The sequence below is a fragment of the Gymnogyps californianus genome, chromosome 1, assembly GCF_018139145.2.
Source record: "Gymnogyps californianus isolate 813 chromosome 1, ASM1813914v2, whole genome shotgun sequence".
Lineage (NCBI taxonomy): Eukaryota > Metazoa > Chordata > Aves > Accipitriformes > Cathartidae > Gymnogyps > Gymnogyps californianus.
In genome coordinates, this window is record NC_059471.1 from 211,759,899 (window position 1) to 211,774,506 (window position 14,608).

Consider the following 14,608-nt stretch of genomic DNA (forward strand, 5'->3'; position numbering starts at 1 on the left):
AGGGACCAACCACACATCCAGGGTCCAGCCCAATTCCCACGACAGAGAAATACAAGAAAATTTTACTTGAAGTTGGGTTGGGACTCAGAGCAAGAATTTTAAATCTCAGTAGGATTAAGATATTAGCCAGCCACAAACACAGTTCATAATTCAGCATTTCTGCAAAAGGAGATCAGATTGCCCGAGACAGGCTTTCTAACATTTTTTCCAAACTTTTCAATGCTCCTAAGTGTCTTGCAAGTCGAAGTCCCATTTGCAGAAGTAACCAAAGCTTTTGAAGACCAGCTCTCACGGAAAGTCAGTCAGTGAGACCTAATTCCCAAAATCTCTTTAGAGGAATTTGCTGAGTGACTGGAGTCACCTCCTGGTGAGCGCCCAGCTTGACGCACCTCAAGGATGACTCATTTTCAGGCAGTTTTGAACACCTCCTTCATCAAAATCAAGTTCCTATAAATGGTCTCAAGCTGAGCAGCCCAAATCTATGATGTTTAAAATGATAAATTACTAATGGCTTATACGGATCTTGCCCATAATCACACAGATCGCTTAGGGTTTTGAAAACACCACTTCTCCAATTTAGACGATGGGGTGGGATCTGTGCAAGCCAGTCCACACACCTAATTTGCAATGAAATGAGCCACACAAGCTGCCTCATCTTACCCAATTTAGGTGCTATCTAAAAGTTGGGTGTCTAGTCCCAGCTCATCACCTAGACTCCTTCCATAAGAAATGGAGAGAGAGAGAAGAGCGGTAAGCAGATAAGAAAATGGAAGACCTTTTCATTAGAAGAGGTTGTATTATCAGACCCCCTCTTCAGTAAGTAAACATTTAGATTTGCGTCTTAACAAAAGGGGCTCAGCTAATGGGATTAAATTGTCCTAACCGTCATCTTTTCACCATAGGACCAAAATCTCTGACAAAACTCCTGAAGGAAAAAGATCTCTGAACTGTTGACAGCAATTTAATCTGTAAGGCAGAGCCTTAAAAGCTAATGTGCTAATGCATTACTGGTTATGCACATTTTAGATATACTCTAATTTGAGAAGTAATACTTTTATTTTCAGAAAGAAAAGTGATATTTACTAAGAAGTTTAACTATAATTACACCCTCCCTTATTCAATGAATTTCGGAACCACATAAACAGGAATTTAGTGTTTTGGGTACCACTGTTCTTTGGAGGCGATACTAAGAAAAGTTGAGTTAAAAACTGAAACACAAAGAGTTGAAAGTATATCCTAATCAGGGAAATTAGATAGGAATGACAGGGGGGCTTGCATACTTGCAAATACTTGGGCAGCAGACATGAGTTAAGATCAGGTCTGCTACCAAGTCAGAAGCTTGTCCAGCACTTTGCATAGCAGGATCCAACTGGATCCATTTCTGGAGTTGGAGTATAAATAGTGGCAGATGCTAATGACTTCTTAACAGAGCCCTGGGTGCCTTTGACATGTGATATGTGCCTAATTTTTTCCCAGTAATTTTAAAGCAAAGTGGTTAAACTGACAAAAATAATTAATTCCTCATAAAATCTTAGAAAATGGGGTGTTCTACATATCTTTAAAGAAAAGCACCAGGAAATGCATTGTGAGTGATGGATCCCTGAGTGATACTTAAACCCTAGGTAAAACGGCTGGAAAAAAAAAAACCAGAGGTGACAGACAGGACACTTCATGGGCCAGCACTGTGGCATGTGTCTGCCCTAATCCAGATGAGGACATGTATTCAGGTTTTGCCATTGGGAGGAAGGACTCTTAGATTTATTTGAGGGCATTAGGTAGGTGCTGCAAATGGGAGTGACACTGGAAGGCATGAAAGCTTTCGGATGTGGACAAATTGCAGACCACGTATGCAGAAGCCATGTCATCAGGTATAACACTCACGGAGGCCCATTTGTGGACATCACCACAGTGACTGACAACAAAAATTTTCTGTGCTTGGAAAATGTTGTCTGGGCAACCAATCATATTAAACAAAAAAAAAGCAGCACTCAAGAGGAGCTGTCTCCTGTGCAAAAAAGAAACAGAACAAATATTTAAAGAGGTTTTCTTTGCGAGAGAGGGGAAAAACTCCTGTCAGCACTTCAGAAATAAGCGGCCGTGACCTCTTGAACCACGATGAGTAAATCCTGCGTTCAGTAAGGTAACAACAGGCCTGGAGGCACTTGTGTAGCTATCAGCACCCAGACCATGAGTAATAAGAGCTCTCAAACATCTCTCAAAGCACTACAATTTGTGTCACATGCTCCGAGAGCTTCCTCTCCAAAATAGCAAGTTTTCTTATGTAAATGGCTACGCTGAGAGGCCATATGAGATCACTCAGTGCCCAAGCAGAGTCGCACTCCCTCATTTTCATCAGCGCTTCAGCAAACATCATCTGAGCTTCCCTGTGTCTCGCAGACTTACTCTAGTCAGTGCCCATTTCAGAACAAAATAAAACATGTTAATTAAGGACAGAAGAGCTGACAGCAAAAATTATGAAAATTGCTGTCGCAGCTCAATTCCTGCTAATGCTTTGGAAGAAGATCTCCAGTCTGGTGTGATTACACAAGACAGCTACTCATGCTGTACAGAGTGCATCCTGACTCATATGTCTTAAAATAAAAAAATGATGGGCTGATGGCTTCACGATGGGAAACCAGAGAAATCTGTTCCTTTTCCTGATGTTATCAGGATAGAGTGTGTCAGTGCAGCGTGAAGATAATACCTGGAAAAAGGTATTCCTGGGACAAATCTGGATCGCTGTGACATAACCACTTAATCTGTTTGAGTTCTCGTACCACGGTATCATCAGAGCTATGAAAACAGGTGAGGTGACAGCTGCAAAGCAAAAGGAGCCTCTGACTGCTGGAAAACATCAAGTCTTTCCTGCTGGAAAGATCTGAGACAAATCTATCCCTGGAGAAGCCACTGTCATTTTAGTTTCATGGATTTCATGGATACCCCAGAGATTAATTTTACTATCTCAGCTGGCTAGCTAGGTATCATAGGAGGCACAGGCTTGCTGGACCTGTCTCATGCATGAAGTGAGCCTTTTAAATAGTGTTTGCTCAAACAGACCCTGTCATCACCTGCCATATAATTCTCACATTCAGTTACTTTAACTTTTTTAAAAGGATGCTAGTAAACACAGTGCTAATCAGTAGCCCGGTACAATCACTACCGAATGGACAGAAGAGCAAAGAATAAATGATAGGAAACAATTTGATCCTGTCCAGGAAGGCCCGAGGATCTAAAGAGCTTTTGCATACTGACATCTAGGAGTCAGTAACTTAACATGATTGTAACAGAGGATTACTGAACGTGTCTGAATAAACGTAGCTCTTTCGTTTTACCGTCTTCTATTAGGGGAATCTGGCAAATGCCAGCCTTTATGATTAAAATAGTATGTTACATTGGGTAAAGCTTCTTGGTTTTATAGGTGCTCACAGAATCAATACATTTGAGGCTATTCTTCACGTGCTCCTGATTTAGCTACAGGCAGTGTCTTTGAGAAGACTCATTCTGCAAAGGATTAAAATCATGAAAGTGAATCCCACAAGCCCAGAGCTGAATTGCAGGATCGGGACCCAAAGAAGAAGAGCACACGAGACAGAGCACCACCAGCAACTTCTGAAATCTAACCAACACCTGTAAAATCGCATGTGCACTATGTAGCTGCACTAGAAAACAATTATTATTTCCTTTTCACTATGTGTCTGTATTGCAGCTGGGAAGAGTCGACAGACAATATAACCAAACCTCTTACCAACATAGCCAGGAGTCCCGCAGGCTGTTGACATCACATCTCCTTTACCCTCCATCTTTGACAATCCAAAGTCACTGATCATGATTTTTGACTCTTCATCCTGGCTGTAGTAAAGCAAGTTCTCGGGCTAGAAAGGAGAACAAGCAAAATGGGTTTTGAATATGTAAGTCCAGTAACAACGTCTGTTGGCTGATGCGTTGCATTTAATACGATCCTTATTTACATCATACACTAATATAATTTGGTTCCCCTAAATCCCAAAGAGTTGCTCTTACAACCTATATGGAGATCCTCTCTAGACTCCTGTACGGCAACTAATGGAAGAAGCTGACACCTTGAGCTTTGAGTAACTTCCCTGGGATAACAAACTTCTCCTTTGGCACCTCAAATAAGAACTAAGGCTCGTCCCTTACTTGTGAGATGTGTCTGACATCACTTCAGAGTGATAAAACAGAAGGATTCATTTGAAGGCAGGTAAATATGGTAAATCCAGGTAGCGTAATGAAAATTTTTTATAGAGCATTTAAAAAAAGAAGAAGGAAAACAGAAAGTATTAGAGAATTTTTGTATCTTCTCCAGTGGAAATAAACTGTTATGAGAGAGGAAATGCCTTTACAGTTAACAGACTTGCAGCAAGGATGTTTTAGCTAGAGCCGATTAAGAAAAAATGCTACAGCACTAAACACAGCAACTTGTTTATGCTGAGAGAAAACAAGAATCACAAGAATCCACAAAGCCTTGTGACTTTATATCAACATCAGGTGGGCTGGAGAGCCCAACCAACCTCCATCTGCTACAGCATAGTCCTCCATCCATATGTTTTGAAAGTGCTACTGCTACACAGCAAAGCTCTTGCTAGGTGCTGCGAGAGCACCCTTCTTTCCCTACTTAATATCTGGGCGTGCAAAAAGGTCCAGCATCTGCTGGCACTCTGACAGCCTGGTGTTAACGAGGTGCCATTGCACGACCTGGACCTTGGGGTCTTCATCTATAAAAGTGATGGATACCCAATGTTTCAACATAACCCTGGTGTAGACTTTTGCCCAGAAGCTGGTACAAATGCCCACCCGCATGCAACACATCTTGTCTATCAGCCCACTGTGTGCTCCAGGAAACGGCGAGAAGCAGCTGCGGTCACACAACATCATCAAATTCCTTGGGACACATCCAGGCTTGGATTTGTAAGGAGGAGCAATTGCAGTGCAGCAGCACCAGTATCTGTCTTCCCTCCTCCATCACTGTAACCTCCTGCTCTGGGAAAAGGGGAGATGAAGAAGCTCCGGGGGTGACATCACCTCCACCCTACTCTGAGGTTCCCGTTCGGCTTCAAGTGGAGGTTAAAGCACTTTCTGGCTCCCCAGCCCCAGGATGAAGCCACGTAGTAATGGTTTTATCCATGGGACACAATAGCCATGAGAGGATCTACAAGCTGCATCCGCAGCTGTGAGCCAGCTGGGACTGAGGCAAAAAGGGAAACGATTCTGTTCATAAAAATAATTATGAAGTTGTACCATTTATGTTTCTTTCTCATGATACCCCGTAAGTTCAGTGCTTTAACTGGCCGTTATAATGCTGATACTGTTTTCAGGCACTATGTGAGTCAGTTTTATGCCATGGTCTGCCCTTGGTTGGAGTTACTCCTGATTTTTACTAGTACACTTCTGATCTGCTGAGGGGTTGGTAGAGCTGGTATTAAGGGAAAGACAATTATTTCCTAATAATTTCTGCTAACTCACCTCAGGCTCCCACTTACTCCTATTTAGTAAGGCAAAGAAACTGACCCATTTAAAACTTAAACTTGTTTAAAATGTTTTTAAAAGAAGTCTCGTTCTTCAAGCTGGTTAATTCAAAAAGTGTTAACGAGGTGGCTCTGTACCAAGCAGAGCTGCTCGAGCCTTTCAGTCCTTTTGTACATCCTGGACTTCCCTGGACTTCATCTGCTGCCATCTCTTGTTATCTGCTGCTGCGTTACTTAGATTAGAGAGTTAGAGCCCAGATCTGCTTTTCCCAACTACAGCAAATACTATTTTGGTATCTGAATAACACATAATTACAGTAAATAATTGTTATAGATGTTTCATGGGTTGTATTTTTATAGAGTGGATTCTTTCCCAGAGTTTCATTTTGGGGATCACAATTTGAAACTTAAACTTATCTTGATATTTTGAGATCATAAAAAGCCTTATTATATCCCTATTTTTGCCATCATGGTATGTTTGTGCTAACAGAAATTCTCAGCAGGTGTTCCTCATATACCATATTTTATGAGTCATTTTAACAACTGATACGGTACTGACAAAGACTTGCAAACAAAAAGAAAGAAAGAGAAAAAGAGCTAGTCTTTGCCCCAAAATACCACTGGAGAAGGTTGGTTTGATCTAAATTCATCATGTCCTTACATAAACTCTGGAAGTAATTTGTAGATGAATCCACTTCCCGGTTACCAGATCTCATATTTTATTATAGGAACTTTTTAATAAGATGAATCTGTTTGAAAGTGAGAGCTACAGCCTTCCTTTAAATTATAAAGACAGGAATATTAAGAGCTTGTACAATGGAGTATCTGAATTAAGAGGACTCGGACCTCCCTCCAAAACCGCTGGTGGCAGAAAGAAGCCTGAAGTTATTTGCTACAAATTGAACTTGGGAGAAAGCTGCTCATGTTAAAATACTAAACGCTTCCATACTGAAATGGAGTTGAACTCTAATAAATATGAGAATATTTCTATGTACTTCAGCATAACAGCAGGAAATGAATGGGAACTGAGAGCAACACGTGAAGACTGTAGGAGAAGGAAGACCAACCAGTCCCTCCTTACAGAAAATCCATTATTTGGGACTGTTAGGACTAAACTGCACAACACTGAGGAGAAAATATTATTTGCAGACATCAGTGTATATTTTCCTTCAGTGGATTCAAAGTTTTGCCTTAAAAATGTGCCAAACTAGTACTTTAAAAAATATATTTCTACTTTCTATTATTCTAGTCTATCTATTGAAGCGAAGATCATAGGATGCTTACTTCTGGCAGAGGTGTACAGGACTGAGGCAAGTCCCCTGCAGCAGTAAGGTGTAGAAAAGCTTGCAATCCTACGGGAACGGCCCACACACAGCTGAAAGATTCACAACTGGAGCCAAAGAGCGGCAGAAGGAAATGGCTGCACTGAGGCTGTCACAAAACAAGGCCATGTCTGCCTGTCTTGGGCACTGCTCCACCTTGGAGAACTCTGCTGCTGGTGGTTACGCTGGTAATGGGCTCTATTTTGGCCCCGCTGCATCGCATTTTGGGACCAAGCCTGTCATTTATTATTTTACACCACACAGCATTTCACATCGGCACTAATTTTGGAGGAGATGAGATAAAACGCAAATAAATAGTATCTCTCATTACCGCAATTTTTCATCCATCTTAAGGCATAACAGCAAGGTCACATTCCTGGCACTACAACCTTCGCTAAGAGGAGTTGCCAAAAATCACAAACATGCAGTTTAATATTAGACTGTATTAAAATACAATTAATTTAAAAATACATTTACTAAAAAATAGTATTTAACAAGTAAAAAAAAAGAAAAAAACCCCTTCTTTGTGGCTCTTGACTCTATTAATGTTCATTAAGCCTTGCATAATATGACCTGTTTAGCCAAATTCCACTCTCTTTACATGGGGACAATTCAAGGCCACAGCATCAACATCCAAGGAAACTCCTGTTTGGAGCATCCCTCCAAAACACAACCAGAGGTGTTATTTCATTCACTGAATTCTTCATTTCTGGCAGTAAACTTTGGTAGAATTAACTAGCTCAGGAACTGAACCCACAGTTTTCTTTTGACATTTGTATCTTTTTCTAATGTCTTCTGCTAATTTATTACTTAAGATACTAAAGATGGGGAGGTTTAGCTGTGTGTTATGAAAACCAAGCTTTTCTGCTTATCTTAATGACAGTTTAAGATATTGGAAGGAAACAACATAGAAATAATGTTTTGGGGTTTTTTTACCAGAAAAGCTGAGAGTTTTTGATGTGATAACTCGGTACAGCTGAAAGGAAAATTATCTAAAAATCACATTGGCACACAATGTTCCTTAGAAGAATCCTTGCTGTTAACAGTGTCTCCAAAAACACTGATCCAAATAGCACAATAGGAAATCATTCAACTTTCCCACACTATTTATTGTTACTAATTATTATTAAGTAAAAGTAAATATAGCACAGCAAATCTGCAAGATACTTTACAGCAGTAAACACATCCCAGCTGAGATGAGTTTGCTGCCTTAATGTAACATTTCAGGTCCTAATAAATGACTTTTTCCCCACACCATATGTGCAAAACTCCCGTTGTAACAGCATTGATTGCAAAGTCCATTAAAACCAATTATGATGGGAGGATATGGAGCCTTCAGAACATCCCTCTTATGGTAAAACCTTACTGAAACAGCCAGTCCCAGTGGGGCTGGAGTTACGTGCGTTAGACTCACATAATTATGCAACCTTCGTTAACACTGCCCGGAGGACTGAGACACGCCGCAGTCGTACCTTGAGGTCCCTGTGCACAATGCCCATTCGGTGCAGGTAGTAGACAGCATCCAGGACCTGCCGGATCAGGGTGCTGGCGTCCTTCTCAGTGTAGAACCCTTTCTCAACAATGCGGTCAAAAAGCTCTCCCCCAGACACTCTGGAAAACAAGACAGGATGCAGAAGTGTGAGGACGTGCTTTGTAATGTGCTTTCTACCTTGCTAAAAGATGGTCAAGGCCATGCACTAGCCACAGGCAGTCCAAGCACACATCCGTCTGGAGCTCTGCGGGCTCTCCCACTGTCCCAAGAAACATTTGGTTTTGGTTTTCTCATAATCCAAGGACTGGTCATGCTATAATGGAAAATAAAATCCATCACACATCAGAGAGTGGTCAAAGACTCACTAGAACTTGCAGAGGGAAATCACAACTATACCCCAGCAAGAGCCAGGGGAGCAGACACTGGTTTCCAACGCTGTCCCACCCTAGTGAACTTTGCAGAGGTGAATTTGGTCTGCCCTTCCTGCTGGTGCTGGCCCACCGAGGTTGTAAGGCTCCCTACTAGTATGAGCCCTTGGGGTGCACTTTTCACTCCACCTACCAAGGCTTGGGTTTTGCTCTGGAGGAATGGTCCCATTCTCCTTTCCCTACTGGCAAGTGAAATGCATACAGTAGTTACTGCTAGTACCTATAGAGCGTTAGTTCATTAAAGGACTCTGGGCCTTTGGCAATTTTAAATGCTCTCAGAGGTCCCCCCCTTTACCCATACATATATGTTCATTTATCAGCAGCCACAAACTCTTCAGGCAGAGCACGGCCTCTGCCCAGCACTGGTAGCAGACAGTTATTGATGAGGGAGCGCAGATTATCAGCGCAATTAATCACCAGATGACTCAGATGGGGAAAGGATTCCACACCTCAAAGAGGAAAGAAAATAAAACCTTGACATCCCACTATTTAATGTCTGCTATATTACACTTTTCCTCTGCCCTGCTAAAAATAACACGTTCTGAACCCAATCTTAAATAAAGAATGGACACATTAAAACTCCCTGGAGGAGTATCTGGGGAAACAAAAGAGGAAAGAAATGTCTGAGTAATTGAAATAATATAACTGTCAGCAAAAAACTGCCCTACTAGGGTAAATAAAAGATTTCCATTTTAACAAGCAAAACCTATTAAAAAATAAAATGTATGCGATGTATTTTTTCAGCAAGTTGCACCACTTAGCATATCATAAATAGCACAGTAAAACTTTCTTTAAAAACAAACCTAATAAAGGGAAAATAATAAATGATTACAGTCATTAATGGACTGGGAGCTTGCCATTATAAGAACACTAGGTAATTCAGCCACTCCAAGCAATAATCTGCTTGAATAATGCCATGAAGTCACTTCCTAGGGAAGTTTGGAGCCTGCATGGGAGAGAAGGCTACTGCTAAAAATGAACACATTCAACTTCAAAAATGAAAAGCAACCTTGGAAGAAAAAAAATAAACCAGATAATCCTCCTATTAAGTGCTAGGCAAACAGACCAAATAGCTTGCTAAAATATTAGCATTAAACTGAAATTCTGCAGTAAAGGTGAAGTTCACCCAGGGTCTGAAGTCCACCCAGGAGACCCCTGGCCATACCAGCAGCTCTGGGGCTTGCTTCTTGCTGCCGGCAGAGAGAGGCTGGAGCAGCAGTGCCGGGCTGACAGTGGGGCAAGAGAAAGCCCCTGGTACCGTACTGAATTGGAGAGCCCGTGACTCATGGCACAGCGGGGAGCAGAGCGGGGAAGGAGGCATGGCAGGCAGAGGCTGCACTGGCAGAAGTGCCATCACTCAACAGCCTGCTCTGAGATGACACCCTGAACATTGCACAGAAAAACTTGAATTAAAAGCCCTTCTTTCCTAGTTTCTCACAATAGGAGTTGCATTTCTCATACATATATCTGTATATATACATATGTATCTATACACAGGATGTTGCTCCAAGCTCCTCTCAGCCCTACACCCTTTACCTGACCCATTGCGTGCCTTGTCAAGGCAGAATGGACACATCTCTGCCTTGCCATTCACTGAAGGCAGACACAGTTTTATTGAATCTGGCTCCTATTAGCTGACTGTCTTTTTATATTTCCCCTGCAGCCCTTTTGTTTCCCATGGATTGATTGCACTGAAAATTGAGCCCACGCAGTAATTAATATGACTGAATACAGCACATTTCCCCATGAAAATGCAGTGCGTGCTGTTTTGCAATTTCATAGTTACTTTTGTTATATTCAAGAGATGGACTGCTTTAGTAGACACTGATTTACATCACGTGCTTTCCTGCACAAGGACTCTCTCCTTCGACATTTGCAGAGTGTATACTTCCACAAAATTTTTTTCATTAAAATGACAAAATTTCCCTCCATGCCAGCTTACTCCCCATCCCCCTTAAGCCTCATTCTTTAATCAAAAGCTTTTCTTAGTCAAATTTAGTCCAGTGGATCTACTGTACCCAGGCTCAATCTGTTTATAATTTTATTTCAACACATGGAAAATATTTTCAACCTCTTAAATGATGCATTGCAAACCAGAGCTTAATCCAAGGACTCCGGAAGAACAGCCGGTAAATTCACAGCCACTTGCTTATTCAGAGTGTCAACAGCATCCCAGGTACACACAGAGAGTCGAGGAACCTGTGCTCCTATTTATTCATGTGGTGACTCTGTGTTATTGTACATGGGATTTGCATTACATGTTTGCACTCACCTATAGAGCCTCCCTGCTGTGGGCAAGAGTCATGGCTGGTGTTCACCTTCCAGGGATGCTCTGCAACTCAGCACCCAAGGCCATGATTACTTTCCTAATGGAGCTTATGTCCATATGGCTTTTCTCCTGCAAAACAGGGTTAACTCAACCGTAATGTCATTGGGAATGCTGCTCCCTGTATGGTGCCCAAGGACTGACGTAAGTCAATGCTGTTCCAGGAGCAAACCAGCAAGGGCAGTTGTGGGAGAGCATTTGAGCTCTAAACTCATGGTGGAGATGTGGCCTGTTTGTCTAAAGCTGGTCTTGATCCCAGTCCCCTCTACCCTGCTGAGATGGGACTTGGCATCCTGCTCTGAACAGACCTGGGCACTCACAAAGCACTGCTGCAATTTGTTTGTTCCAGTCTTTATTATTCTGGGATAATTTTTTTTTTTTTTAATGGCAGCACTAGCTTTGCCCTCTCTACGGCAATTTTGAGCAGTGCACAGGAGGCAGAGATGAAACTGCAGGCAGTAAGAGCAGAATTAGGTCTTTGTCTTAAAGAAATTAAGACAAAATTTTCTGACCAGAAGGAGGGGGTAGGAGGGATTTCTCTTTAGTGGAAGAGGACTGCTCCTGTCTTGCAGCTGGCACTGGCTCATGGAGCTGGACACACTGTCCCAAACAACAGCACAAGGAACCTTTTTTCCCTGCTGATTTCAATCTGGGTTCCCGGCAAAGAAAAAGTCAAAGGAGGAGTAGCCAAGTGCAGTTACTTGGAAAGCATTTAACCCTGGGAACAGCTCAAGTGTCACGCTGCGATCCAGAGTAGCATTAGCCCTGCCCAGGGACTCAGAGCTGGGCAAGAATCAGCAACGCGGCTGCAGCTGCATCTTCTGTATGGAGCCTGCTGGGACCGCCTGCAAGGCATGTGCTGCTCCATCCCTTGGTCCTTGCTCAGCCACCAAACAGTGGCTCTCCCCTGGTTCACCAAGCAGCATGGGGAAAGCCCAGCACTTGGAGAAGGAGCTGAGCTGGGTGTCCACATCGCACATGGACACCCCAGCATATGCCCTGCCTGGCTACAGGAATACAGGAAACAATTTCGAAACAATGCCCAGAAGATTCTTTAAGGTTAGAATGAAAAAAACCCCAAACCTAGCCATAAGTATGAATACTTTTCACTTCTACTACATCTTTTACCTGAGGCTATGTGCTTTTAGTACGTATTACTGACTATCAACATAAGGAAGGCCAGAATAAACATTATTTCCATTTTCTCATTGCAGGAAATAGAGAAAGACAGAAACTCTCGGTTTTGACCCAATGAGACAGCCAGGACATATAGCAATGTCCTCTTCCACAAGCCCTACCCCGCTAAGAATCATAGAATCATTTAGGTTGGAAAAGACCCTTAAGATCATCAAGTCCAACTGTTAACCTAATACTGTCAAGTCCATCCCCAAACTATGTCCCTAAGCGCCATGTCTACATGTCTTTTAAATACCTCCAGGGGTGGTGACTCAACCACTTCCCTGGGCAGCCTCTTCCAGTGCTTGATAACCCTTTTGGTGAAGACATTTTTCCTAATATCCAATCTAAACCTCCCCTGGCGCAACTTGAGGCCGTTTCCTCTCATCCTATCACTTGTTACTTGGGAAAAGAGGCTGACACCCACCTTGCTACAACCTCCTTTCAGGTAGTTGTAGAGAGAGATAAGGTCTCCCCTCAGCCTCCTTTTCTCCAGGCTAAACAACCCCAGTTCCCTCAGCCGCTCCTCACAGGACTTGTTCTCTAGACCCTCCACCAGCTTCGTTGCTCTTCTTTGGACATGCTCCAGCACCTCAAGGTCTTTCTTGTAGTGAGGGGCCCAAAACTGCACACAGGATTCGAGGTGCGGCCTCACCAGTGCCGAGCACAGGGGGACGATCACTTCCCTAGTCCTGCTGGCCACACTATTTCTGATACAAGAAAGATGCATTGCCATCAAAACTCAGTTTGAAGAGGGGCAGTAGGACACAACTTGACCATACGAAAAAAGAGACATTATCTGTAATTCTGATGGGGACACACAGATTGCACTCTCGTTCCAGGGTTTCCTGAGATAAAACTTCCAGATCTAGTGTTTCATTAAGGAGACTTCATGTATCGATCATGCAGATGATGCAAATCTTTCAGAGGATCTAGCCTGGTGCTGGAATTTGCAATAAACTCTATAGTCCTCTGGTATGGGGTCAGCTATAGAAAGTTTGCCTAGCTCTAATGAAGATGAACAAGGAAACAGAGACAGATGTTAAAAACAGACTCAGTCCCCGTTGTTATATTTTTAATCTTTTCTTTTCCTGGCTGGATTTGGGGATTTTGCCTCTTGTTTCTTCCCAATTTGGTGTTTAAATGTAGATCCAAACCTCCAGCACAGGCTGCCACACTGCGTGTCTCGGTTTAGGACAGGTTTCAAAAAACTTTGAAAACGCCAATTGTTTTGTGTACATGGATGAGCTACCTCGTTATTTAGGCTCTGTGTGTGCACACTGCTGGCTGAACACCCTGCACAGACCGTAAAAAAGGACCCTGAAAGACCTCGCAGTCCTCATTAGAGGCAAAGGAGAGGTCACTCTAACAGTGTCCTAATAATTATTAAGGCTGTGTTCAAGGGTTGGTGTCAGTCCTTGTCACTACACAGTTTCTCTATTTTTGCAATTTCTAATTTACAGATGTAACTTGGGAGAGATGAGGAAACATTTCAGCATTAGTATTACACCATTACTTTACATTAACCTATTTCACCATTAAGTTCATCAGGAAAGAGCCAAACTGACAAACAAAAAGAAAACAGCCCCTGCTGCAGGTAAGGAGAAAGGACTTGATCAACCTTTTTCTGAAGCAACCGATTCCCTTGCAGTACCATCAGGAAAGCAGAACGTGTAAAGTTTCAAAGAAATGTTTTGATTAAAGATGAGCACATATTTAGATTAAAGATGAGCACAAACAAAAACTCCCTTGTAATTTAAGGCTCCTAAACTCATAAACACAAACCAAGAGCCAATCTCTCTGGATTTCTGATGTTTTTGCCAGCAGTGTGAAACCTGCACCCGTGCGTTGCAGGTCACTCTACCAGATACCTGCCAGACCACCACTGCAGCGGGGCTGCCTGGCAGGGGACATCCCTACATATGTTAGCCTTCAGTTAAATAAACACATGAATAAAAGAACAAATAAATGCTGGAATTAAGAAGATGTTAGTCATATATTGATATTAATGTATTCGTGTTACCCTTCTTTTCTCTTGCTGGTACCATCTGTGGGTACAGATACACCCTCTCATTTATTCACCCCTGCATCCCCCACTGTTATCAAGTGTAGGAACCTTTCTGCTTGTTTTAGAAGCTTGAAAAATAACACCCTTTGAAATGTCACTTTGACTTCTTTGCCATTTGGCAAAACATTGATGTTTTTCTTTTCTGTCTCTGTTGGAGTACAGGCTGGAATTGCTCTGGATTGTTTACTGCTTGACAGTTTAACTGCTTTTTATCAAAAGTCTTATTGATGAACTCATCAGTGGTGGATTTATGCAAAGAATCCCATCAAAGCTATTCAGAGCTTGTAGGCTTTTCCCTCCAGAAGCGCGTGAA

The 14,608-nt window shown here is 42.4% G+C and overlaps 1 protein-coding gene across 2 annotated transcripts in view; it reads right to left on the reverse strand.

Moving 5' to 3' along the window:
- CAMK1D (calcium/calmodulin dependent protein kinase ID) overlaps positions 1 to 14,608 on the reverse strand; it is a 230,884-nt gene that overhangs the window by 36,351 nt on the left and 179,925 nt on the right. For both annotated transcript variants that reach the window (XM_050900482.1, XM_050900475.1), the window contains exons 4-5: positions 8,278 to 8,416; positions 3,746 to 3,872 (exon numbers count right to left, since the gene is read on the reverse strand). In XM_050900482.1, the coding sequence (XP_050756439.1) occupies positions 3,746 to 3,872; positions 8,278 to 8,416 (266 nt within the window). The remainder of the gene's footprint in view (positions 1 to 3,745; positions 3,873 to 8,277; positions 8,417 to 14,608) is intronic.